This window comes from Procambarus clarkii, chromosome 67 (assembly GCF_040958095.1).
Source record: "Procambarus clarkii isolate CNS0578487 chromosome 67, FALCON_Pclarkii_2.0, whole genome shotgun sequence".
In the NCBI taxonomy this organism is placed as follows: domain Eukaryota; kingdom Metazoa; phylum Arthropoda; class Malacostraca; order Decapoda; family Cambaridae; genus Procambarus; species Procambarus clarkii.
This window is the reverse complement of record NC_091216.1, coordinates 14,559,471-14,571,970: the sequence shown is the minus strand read 5'-3', so window position 1 is coordinate 14,571,970 and position 12,500 is coordinate 14,559,471. Positions and strand designations below refer to the sequence as shown.

General features: G+C 43.9%; 1 protein-coding gene across 9 annotated transcripts in view; it reads right to left on the bottom strand.

Moving 5' to 3' along the window:
- Positions 1-12,500, bottom strand: part of LOC123767550 (sodium voltage-gated channel paralytic) — a 328,629-nt gene that overhangs the window by 94,902 nt on the left and 221,227 nt on the right. For 8 of the 9 annotated variants that reach the window (XM_069310346.1, XM_069310351.1, XM_069310354.1 and 5 more), the window contains one exon: positions 4,495-4,775. In XM_069310346.1, coding sequence (XP_069166447.1) covers positions 4,495-4,775 — 281 coding nt within the window. The remainder of the gene's footprint in view (positions 1-4,494; positions 4,776-12,500) is intronic. The other variant, XM_069310349.1, reaches the window with a different exon arrangement.

Here is a 12,500-nt window from a genome sequence, read left to right as displayed (position 1 = left end):
GCCAGAGCTCAACCTCTGCAAGCACAACTAGGTGAGTACAGTTAGAATATCATTCAGAAACCTAAGAGAGGAGGCTTTTAGGGCGCTTTACACTGCCTACGTGAGACCTGTCTTAGAATATGCCGCCCCATCATGGAGTCCCCATCTAAAGAAACACATAAGGAAACTGGTAAAAGTTCAGAAGTTTGCGACGAGGCTCGTCCCAGAGTTGCAAGTGATCAGATATGAAAAGCGACTGAAAGAACTGAACCTGATGACGTTAGAAAAAAGAAGGGAAAGGGGGGGATATGATAGGAACGTATACAATACTCTGGGGAATTGACAAAGTGGAAATAGAAGAAATGTCACACGGAATACTAAGAGAACGAGGGGACATGGGTGGAAGCTGGAAGCTCAGATGAGTCACAGAGAAGTTATGAAGTTTTCTTTTAGCGTGAGAGTAGTGGAAAATGGAATGAACTTAAGGAGCAGGTTGTGGAAGCAAATTCTATTCATAATTGTAAGGCTAGATATGATAGGGAAATTGGACAGGAATCATTGCTGTAAACAACCGATGGCTAGAAAGGCGGGATCCAAGAGTCAATGCTCGATCCTGCAGGCACAAATAGGTGAGTACACACACACACACACACACACACACACACACACACACACACACACACACACAAATAAATATATGAGAGGTTACTTGTCTATCGATCAGTCTTTGGTAGCATCTATTGGGACGCAGAGTTTGATCATAACTACATGTGTCAGTGCAATTGACTCAGGTACACGGCGCTTATTTTCATTATCAAGAGCAACATCTTACATCATTAAAAGGAATCAACTCAACACACCGGCCTCAGGGATCACAACACACCGGCCTCAGGGATCACAACACACCGGCCTCAGGGATCACAACACACCGGCCTCAGGGATCACAACACACCGGCCTCAGGGATCACAACACACCGGCCTCAGGGATCACAACACACCGGCCTCAGGGATCACAACACACCAGCCTCAGGGATCACAACACACCGGCCTCAGGTATCACAACACACCGGCCTCAGGGATCACAACACACCAGCCTCAGGGATCACAACACACCGGCCTCAGGGATCACAACACACCGGCCTCAGGGATCACAACACACCGGCCTCAGGGATCACAACACACCGGCCTCAGGGATCAATGTTACTGCTGGGCCAAACTTTTTGTTTTAAACAGGCTATAAAAACACTTACCTCAGTGACAATTCAAAACATATCATGCTAGGAAGGAAAATGAGCTCCGATCGCTGAGTCATGCACAACAACAGTACAATCGTTGAGTCATGGACAACAACAATACAATCGCTGAGTCATGCACAACAACAGTACAATCGTTGAGTCATGGACAACAACAATACAATCGCTGAGTCATGCACAACAACAGTACAATCGTTGAGTCATGGACAACAACAATACAATCGTTGAGTCATGGACAACAACAGTACAATCACTGAGTCATGCACAACAACATTACAATCGTTGAGTCATGCACAACAACAGTACAATCGTTGAGTCATGGACAACAACAGTACAATCGTTGAGTCATGGACAACAACAGTACAATCGTTGAGTCATGGACAACAACAGTACAATCGCTGTCATTCACAACAACAATACAATCGCTGAGTCATGCACAACAGTACAATCGCTGAGTCATGCACAACAACAGTACAATCGTTGAGTCATGGACAACAATACAATCGCTGAGTCATGGACAACAATAATACAATCGTTGAGTCATGAACAACAATAATGCAATCGCTGAGTCATGCACAACAACAATACAATCGCTGAGTCATGGACAACAATAATACAATCGTTGAGTCATGAACAACAATAATACAATCGCTGAGTCATGCACAACAACAATACAATCGCTGAGTCTGCACAACAGTACAATCGCTGTCATGCACAACAACAGTACAATCAGAGTCATGCACAACAATAATACAATCGCTGAGTCATGGACAACAATAATACAATCGCTGAGTCATGCACAACAACAGTACAATCGTTGAGTCATGGACAACAACAATACAATCGCTGAGTCATGCACAATACAATCCATCATAGTTACGTGAAGAGATACGATTCAAAGTTCCATCGTCAAAGGTGAAATTCTTTCCACAGTTCAAAGGACAAACAAAACGATAAACAGGAATAGACCCGACACACACTATATTTGATCACCAAGCCTGTGATGTCTGGCAAATACCGCGGACAGCCTAAGAAGGCCTAATATAATCCGTAGTTTACAGTACGCTAATGGCTATTGCAGCTAATAATTATCAAGCGATGGCATATAGGCCTAAATAACTAACTAACAACACACTGGAAACTATACAATCTGCCCTGTTACAACTTACGTCTGAATTTGGCCGTTTGCCCACGGCCGAAAATGGACGTAATTTAAAAATAAAAAATAATTTAAATTAAATTTTGGATTTGTTGTTTTCTAAAACAGCAAATTAAAGGTCCTCTTGTAGGCTTGGAGGGCAGGAAGTTCTCCTAAGGTTTATAAACATCTTGAAAATCGTTAATTGAAAGTTTCCTCACCTAACCTAACCGAGTAAGTCGGAGGACTCAAAACAGAAAACGGGATATTACGTCACTTTCGTGAGCTGATTTCATTTCAAATTACGTCCAATTTTGGCCATAGCGCGCATACCCGCGAAAAGCGACGTTATTTTAATAGGACGGGTTCCATATACAGCAACACATTCTGAACAAGAATAGTCTGTGTTTAGTTAATTTACAAGAATGAGGAGTGTCTATATTTATTTATTTTGAAAACAAAAAATGCTAATGTCATACGTTCAGAACATGTGCAGCCTATTCTTAGTAGGATGTTAAGAACAAGGGAAGTCTGTTCTTAGTAAATCTTCAATAACTAATCTAGTTGTAGTAATGGTAACAAGAAGAGCCTGTGTTAAGTGTCAAGTGTGTTAAGTGACAAGTATGTTAAGTGACAAGTGTGGTAAGTGTTAAGGGACAAATGTATTAAGCTTTAGGTGACAAATGTATTAAGCTTTAGGTGACAAGTGTGGTAAGTGTTAAGTGAGAAGTGCGTTAAGTGTTAAGTGACAAGTGTGGTAAGTGTTAAGTGACAAATGTATTAAGCTTTAGGTGACAAGTGTGGTAAGTGTTAAGTGAGAAGTGCGTTAAGTGTTACGTGACAAGTGTGGTAAGTATTAAGTGACAACTGACAAGTGTGTTAAGTCACAAGTTGAGAACCAAAGTGCACGTGGTAAAGATCGCGGGACTCACAGTAGCCCAGGCTGGGTGACACCAGTGGCGTCCCAGGCTGGGTGACACCAGTGGCGTCCCAGGCTGGGTGACACCAGTGGCGTCCCAGGCTGGGTGACACCAGTGGCGTCCCAGGCTGGACACTAAGCTGACCACTAAGACACCTACATGACACCACTAAGCTGACCACTAAGATAGCTATGTGACACATTAAGCTGACCACTAAGATAGCTATGTGACACATTAAGCTGACCACTAAGACACCTACGTGACACCACTAAGCTGACCACTAAGATAGCTATGTGACACCACTAAGCTGACCACTAAGACACCTACGTGACACCACTAAGCTGACCACTAAGACACCTACGTGACACCACTAAGCTGACCACTAAGATAGCTATGTGACACCACTAAGATAGTATGTCTAGTAATACACTTAGAACCATGAAAATTTAAAGCGTCTTAAAAAGTTAAAGAGAGAATAGTCTGCATTAGATGAATAAATTCAAGCTTTATGACAATAAAATTACTTTATTCAAAAAATATAAATGAATAAGCCTATAATAAATTATACAATTTGAATGGGTTGTTCATAACCAAATAAAAAATGTAATATAAACACTGAAACCTATATTATCTAATATTATTCTACATTACGTTCTACATTACATAATAAATAATGTAATATAGAATTGCGTGACATATCTATATGTAAATATATCTATATGTAAATACGGAGGCAATACAATGGGAAGAAGCCCACGTGGCAACCCTGGTCAGCGCCTGGGGAGACCAGACCCGGGGGTTCGATCCCATTGTGCGACTTTAGTATTCACTTAATATTACTATGAATAGTGAAAAGAAAAAAATAATATATATAATTTCACAGGTCTATGGCTTCAGGTTAACTAGATATTAAAACTGAAACAAGTGAAAATATCAAAGTTAAGCTTTGTTCTAGCCCGCAGGTTCTCGCTGTTTACTAGAAACCATTGACGTCTTGTGAAACATTAAACTGTTAACTGCACCAGGCAAAGCTGCATAGCCACTCAAGAGCATTTAGAGAAGGATTCTGTGCTGGAAAAAGGAGAGTGGAAGCTTTGTGGTGTTGAGGCCTGCTGGCGACCTCCACAGGTGAAAGAGGTGCAGACGAGAGCCAGCGGCACTCTGGAGACTGTAAGCAACAGGTAAGTTGTCAAGTGATACTTACGTAATTTCCCATTTGCAGGAAGTTGGAGAAGCCATCGTTCATGCCGTAGTGATCCATGGCCATGAAGAGAGTATTGACGACGATACATAGAGTGATGAACAGCTCAACAAAAGCATCGAACACTAGTAACTCAACATACTCTGCAAACTTGACCCACACCGCACAACAGTCCCAAACACAGAAGAGGTCAATGCATTTCAGCAAATACTCTAATAGTTTTTTCTTGATTTTTTCCTTAAAGGTTTCTTCCTCCTCTTCTGCGGGGAAATAATAGATGGAAACTATAAAATGCGTTAGTAATTGTTCTTAAACCCAGGGAGGAGGGACGGCACAGATACTAGCTACGAGAGCGGGGCCAGTGAGCCTCGTTGTGTACAAGGGTGGTGTTCTGAGTGACGGTCTGAGTGACGGTCTGAGTGACGTCTGAGTGACGCTCCAGGGGACCCCCTCAACACTAAGCCAACAAAGGCCACGAGCCTCGCCCTACACAGACACAGACAAGCTACGAGAGGGGGATCCGGAGAGGACGAAGAGAGAAATTAGAAGTATTAGTAAATATTAGAGGTGGAGAGGAGAGAGAGACTGTGCCTCCATCCTCATGCCGGGCTGCGGGGAGGAAGCCACAAGTATTGGGTAAATATCCTTAGTCCTAACTCTACCCTTCTCTTAGTATTATATATTGTCTCAACTTACACTACTCTACCATTTACGTTACTATTGTAAATAATACTTATTTGTTTCTATATTCTAACTGGCAATGAACTTAAGTCTTAAACAATGAATTTATTCTTTATTGAAAATGATAAGGAACTTTGTTGCAAATGGCTATAAACTTTATATTCTAAAAAGCAATAAACTTACTCTTTATTCTAAATGGCATATAACTTACTATTTTATTCTATGACAATAAGCCTATTATACCAAATTATCTGGTCATACTCTTTTCTCTAAATCAGCGATCGCCAACCGGTGGTCCACGGACCACTGGTGGTCCACGGACCACTGGTGGTCCACCAGACAATTTCATACATGTGAATTGTATGTAACTGTATATTTTATTTAACTGTTACATTTAATAGCATCAAATAGTTGACTTTAATAACTATCATTTCTTGTTTGGTGGACCCTGGGATTCATATTAGTGGTCCGTGGGATTCATATTAGTGGTCCGTGGGATTCATATTAGTGGTCCGTGGGATTCATATTAGTGGTCCGTGGGATTCATATTAGTGGTCCGTGGGATTCATATTAGTGGTCCGTGGGATTCATATTAGTGGTCCGTGGGATTCATATTAGTGGTCCGTGGGATTCATATTAGTGGTCCGTGGGATTCATATTAGTGGTCCGTGGGATTTACAGTTATGAATTTGGTGATCGGTGAGGCCCGAAAGATTGGCGACCGCTGCTCTAAATCGTTCTTATCTTACTTTAATATTTTACATTATATTTCTGTTATAAGACTTGGTGACCCGTTACCCACGCGCTCGTCTGATTTACTTTGGATCTTTTATTTCTATTTTTACACCATCTGCTTGTTATATTAGCCTTTTTTATGTTAGCCTTTATTATGTTGGCCTTTTTTATGTTAGCCTTTATTATGTTATCGTTTTTATGCTTGACTTTTTCATATGTTAGTTTTTCGCGTGTTAGCCTTTATTATGTTGGCCTTTTTATATGTTAGCCTTTTTCCATGTTAGCCTTTTTCCATGTTAGCCTTTTTCCATGTTAGCCTTTTTCCATGTTAGCCTTTTTCCATGTTAGCCTTTTTCCATGTTAGCCTTTTTTATTTTAGCCTTTTTTATGTCATCCTTTTTCATGGTTAGCCTTTTTAAATATGTTAGCCTTTTTATGCTATCTTTAACAATCCCGATGATCAATACGGTTTGTTCTGCTCATCTCCAGCTCACTAATTCATGATTGTGACCTCTTTGGTGACTGGGTATTGTTCTTTGTAGGTGCTGTTGAGTATTGACTCGTGTTAAGGTGTTCACTACGCTAGAACACTCTAACATGTTCTTCAGTGGTGGTCTGTTGTTCATCATGTTCCTCAGTGGTGGTCTGTTGTTCATCATGTTCCTCAGTGGTGGTCTGTTGTTCATCATGTTCCTCAGTGGTGGTCTGTTGTTCATCATGTTCCTCAGTGGTGGTCTGTTGTTCATGTTCTACAGTGGTGGTCTGGTGTTCATGTGCTTCAGTGGTGGTCTGTTGTTCATCATGTTCCTCAGTGGTGGCCTGTTGTTCATGTTCTACAGTGGTGGTCTGGTGTTCATGTGCTTCAGTGGTGGTCTGTTGTTCATCATGTTCCTCAGTGGTGGTCTGTTGTTCATCATGTTCCTCAGTGGTGGTCTGTTGTTCATCATGTTCCTCAGTGGTGGTCTGTTGTTCATCATGTTCCTCAGTGGTGGTCTGTTGTTCATCATGTTCCTCAGTGGTGGTCTGTTGTTCATCATGTTCCTCAGTGGTGGTCTGTTGTTCATCATGTTCCTCAGTGGTGGTCTGTTGTTCATCATGTTCCTCAGTGGTGGTCTGTTGTTCATCATGTTCCTCAGTGGTGGTCTGTTGTTCATCATGTTCCTCAGTGGTGGTCTGTTGTTCATCATGTTCCTCAGTGGTGGTCTGTTGTTCATCATGTTCCTCAGTGGTGGTCTGTTGTTCATCATGTTCCTCAGTGGTGGTCTGTTGTTCATCATGTTCTTTACTGGTGGTCTGTTGTTCATCATGTTCTTTACTGGTGGTCTGTTGTTCATCATGTTCCTCAGTGGTGGTCTGTTGTTCATCATGTTCCTCAGTGGTGGTCTGTTGTTCATCATGTTCCTCAGTGGTGGTCTGTTGTTCATCATGTTCCTCAGTGGTGGTCTGTTGTTCATCATGTTCTTTACTGGTGGTCTGTTGTTCATCATGTTCCTCAGTGGTGGTCTGTTGTTCATCATGTTCCTCAGTGGTGGTCTGTTGTTCATCATGTTCCTCAGTGGTGGTCTGTTGTTCATCATGTTCCTCAGTGGTGGTCTGTTGTTCATCATGTTCCTCAGTGGTGGTCTGTTGTTCATCATGTTCCTCAGTGGTCTGTTGTTCATCATGTTCCTCAGTGGTGGTCTGTTGTTCATGTTCCTCAGTGGTGGTCTGTTGTTCATGTGCTTCAGTGGTGGTCTGTTGTTCATCATGTTCCTCAGTGGTGGTCTGTTGTTCATCATGTTCCTCAGTGGTCTGTTGTTCATCATGTTCCTCAGTGGTGGTCTGTTGTTCATCATGTTCCTCAGTGGTGGTCTGTTGTTCATCATGTTCCTCAGTGGTGGTCTGTTGTTCATGTGCTTCAGTGGTGGTCTGTTGTTCATCATGTTCCTCAGTGGTGGTCTGTTGTTCATGTGCTTCAGTGGTGGTCTGTTATTCATCATGTTCCTCAGTGGTGGTCTGTTGTTCATGTGCTTCAGTGGTGGTCTGTTGTTCATCATGTTCCTCAGTGGTGGTCTGTTGTTCATCATGTTCCTCAGTGGTGGTCTGTTGTTCATCATGTTCCTCAGTGGTCTGTTGTTCATCATGTTCCTCAGTGGTGGTCTGTTGTTCATCATGTTCCTCAGTGGTGGTCTGTTGTTCATCATGTTCCTCAGTGGTGGTCTGTTGTTCATGTGCTTCAGTGGTGGTCTGTTGTTCATCATGTTCCTCAGTGGTGGTCTGTTGTTCATCATGTTCTTTAGTGGTGGTCTGTTGTTCATCATGTTCTTTAGTGGTGGTCTGTTGTTCATCATGTTCCTCAGTGGTGGTCTGTTCATGTTCTACAGTGGTGGTCCGTTGTTCATGTTCTTCAGTGGTGGTCCGTTGTTCATCATATTCCTCAGTGGTGGTCTGTTGTTCATCATGTTCTTCAGTGGTCTGTTGTTCATCACGTTCCTCAGTGGTGGTCTGTTGTTCATCATGTTCCTCAGCAGTGGTCTGTTGTTCATCATGTTCTTCAGTGGTGGTCTGTTGTTCATCATGTTCCTCAGTGATCAGTTGTTCATCATGCTCTTCAGTGGTGGTCTGTTGTTCATCATGTTCTTCAGTGGTGGTCTGTTGTTCATCATATTCTTCAGTGGTCTGTTGTTCATCATGTTCCTCAGCAGTGGTCTGTTGTTCATCATGTTCCTCAGCAGTGGTCTGTTGTTCATCATGTTCCTCAGCAGTGGTCTGTTGTTCATCATGTTCCTCAGCAGTGGTCTGTTGTTCATCATGTTCTTCAGTAGTGGTCTGTTGTTCATCATGTTCCTCAGTGATCAGTTGTTCATCGTGCTCTTCAGTGGTGGTCTGTTGTTCATTATGTTCCTTGTGGAGGCCCGTTGTTCATGTTAAGATGCTGATACTGAGGCTGGAGACACCAAGGCCATCCTCTCACCACACAGTCTGGCGCGGGCGTGCAAGCAGGTCACCATTCTCTGATTTACTGAACTAATTACTAAATTCCTTGACTAATTCACATAGCTGCCTAGGTATTTCTGCTCTCCTTACTCTTAGATATGAAAAATAACTATTTCCTAATAGTCAACACACAATAAATCATTCAAATTGATGGGACAGTTTATTAATAATTTGATTATTAGACGCGTCATAATTAACTGGACTGTCGACAAACAGTTGTTAATTAACAGCGCTACTTGTCGTTTCGTAAGACGGTCGTCATGAAATTACTCTGGGGTGGCGGCTACAACGATAATAATTGATTATAGACCTTACTTATTGTAGATGTGACCTTGGCGTCCTGCGATAACCTAGTCCTGGTGACCATCACATCCAGTGAAGTTAGGCTTCACTGGCCGGTACGCTTGGTAGACGCCCCCTCTACATGCGCATGACGGGGGCGCCCGGAGGTTCTCTCACACACACAAGAGCGTGTGGGTGGGTGGACCCGGCGCCTGACGGAGGGCGATATATGCCATGCGGGCCTTGACGGAGAAAGAAACTACGTACGAGGTAGAGTAGAGGATATTAACGAACACCGCAGCCACTTGCGGTAAGTGTCGTATGACCGCGACAGGTGAGCGCGGGGAGCCGCGTCGCGCTAGCGTCGGCGTCTGGGAGGGGGTCGACGGAGGCCTATAAGCCATGTGGTGGTTGTCAAGGTGAACAACTAAGGTTGTCATAGTAGATGACAAATAAGACCCACTAAGACATGACAAAAAATACGCTGGTCACTGTATGTGAGGTCAATAGTAATGGGATCTTTGTTCACCGAGGCGCGGACGTTGGTCACCATTTCTACAGACATGGTTAATAATTCACCGCATTCTTCATGGAACTAAAGCGGAAACTTTATGACGGACATGGGAATTTATTACGTCAAAGCAGGACTTTAATTACACTGAGGTTGAAAATTTATAATAAGGCGGGACTTTATGACACAATGGCGGGACTTTATGACATTGAACACTAGGGCGGGGCTTTATGATGATACATCCAAGGAATAATTTAATGTAATGATTACAGTAAACGCTCTGTCCAAGTGGCGAGTTGATCTAGCGTCTGACCTGCGACCATGGTGACGGACCCGCCCCACACACATGGTATGGCCTCAATGAGCCCATGTCTGCCTGCAAGGACATACCTCGCGCAGCTAAGACGAACGTCGCGCAGCTAAGACGGACGTCGCGCAGCTAAGACGGACGTCGCGCAGCTAAGACGGACGTCGCGCAGCTAAGACGGACGTCGCGCAGCTAAGACGGACGTCGCGCTGGCAAGACGGACGTCGCGTTACTAAACCGGACACCGTTTCATACGGACTATAGTGATCGTGTACACCGTTTCATACGGACTATAGTGATCGTGTACACCGCTTCCTACGGACTATAGTGATCGTGTACACCGCTTCCTACGGACTAGTGATCGTATACACCGCTTCATACGGACTATAGTGATCGTGTACACCGCTTCATACGGACTATAGTGATCGTATACACCGCTTCATACGGACTATAGTGATCGTGTACACCGCTTCATACGGACTATAGTGATCGTGTACACCGCTTCATACGGACTATAGTGATCGTGTACACCGCTTCATACGGACTATAGTGATCGTGTACACCGCTTCATACGGACTATAGTGATCGTGTACACCGCTTCATACGGACTATAGTGATCGTGTACACCGCTTGACAATATGTCCAAGCTGGTGGCGACACCGCGACTCATTACATACTATAATGTGAGTGTTGGTGCGGCAGTCAGCCCCAGGTGCATATGGCAGGCAAACATTCCAGGGTTTCCGCCTTGCGTCTCGTATCAGGAAGAGTATGGCAAGAGGTATGGCAAGATCAAAGTATATGGTGCAAAAAAATAAATGTGTATGGTGTGAGCGGCTTGCAATATAGTGAGGTTAGTCGAGAGGGGTTTATTAGGGTGTTGGGCCGGCCACTGGTGAAGGTCGTCCTTGGTGTCTGCTGCTACAGATCCCCCTCCCAGATGGCAGCACCGGCTTCCCTGGGTCGTGACCTGGCCTTTCTACCTCTCGCTAGAGTCGTCAACATTGTTGTAGTAATAGAGAGAAGTCTACTGTGTTGCCTGGATGGCGTATATCAAAGTGACGATTGTGCAACCTGGCCAATTTGGTGCGAGGTCGTCACAACTGTGTGCCCAGGAAAGGGCGGAGCTGCCAGCTTGATACAATTATATGCCTTCTAGGGTGTGTGTGTGTGTGATTGACAGACTGCCGTGTGGGCACCCTCTCTCTCTCACACACACACACACACTCACACACACACACACACACACACACACACACACACACACACACACACACACACACACACACGGCCATGCGGGCGGTTCACCTCTCACCCTCTCTACTTATAAGGAGCCCGAGTACTTGTCGTGCCATCACGATGAGAACTGACTATACTATTACAGCTATTAATTACATCCTTGTCTACCGGAAATGAATAATTTAGTAGCGATGGTTAGCGTGCCACAGAGGCCTTCATCCCTTCACTTCCTGATGTGATCTTAACCACTCACCAATTCCACACACTCTACAAGTTCAAACTGTGATTGAAGATAGGAAATATTTTGTAATATTATGGATGGAATACTCTAGCTCAGGATAACACTTCAGTCTCCACAAGTGTTCTTATTAATATAACCTCTAGAGCAAAGGTCAAGCCTAAAAGCCAATTTCTCAGATGAAATTCTTAGGGCCATGTCAATGTCGGATGAAGATGGCGGGATGTCAACTCTAGTTGTAGGTATTTTCATTTTAAACATTGTTAATTGTCATAAACGTTTGTCTGGAAGTTTTTTTTTATTACTATTATTTATGGAAGTGACAGGTCGAGGAAGCGACGTTTTGACAGCGTGACTCGTTCCTGAGACAGTGAACCGCTGGTTAGACGGTGAACCGGCCGCGTGTATCCGCCAAGACTCGGTAATGTTCTTAAGGTTCTACTGACAATCACAACCTGGCATCACATCCGTGCATATCACTTCACTCTGGCAGCAAGCTTTATCCTGCTTCAGGCTCGCCTGGGATACATAGAATACAGGCCAAGGGGCTACAGGCTGATCTGGGACACCTAGGATACAGGCCAAGGGGCTACAAGCTGGTCTGGGATACGCAGGGTATAAGCAAAAAGGCTACAAGCTGGTCTGGGATACGTGCTCCTCAAAGGCCATCAAACGAGACTGATAACGAGGCAGGCCTCGCGGTCTGACGCAGGCAACAACAATAACTACTAGTCTATTACGCAGGCACTCACAGGCTGTACAGGCTGTCGTGTGTAATCAGAGGAGGTGCACATAAACAGAGGTACTGTAGGAACGAGAGAAAGATTAAGCTGAAGCGGTAGTTTGTAGTACAAGCAGTTGTTTCAAGTACTGTGGGAATGATTGTTAGAAGCGGTTGTTGCAGCAACTACCATCAGAGGGATTGTGACCAGCAAGAAAATACAGGTAAAGTCTTTATGGAAGCTAGAAAGAGATCTGTGTGACAGGAAATAGACAGGTTAGACCACAGTTATAACCCGTCTCTTTCCTGTGTGACAGGA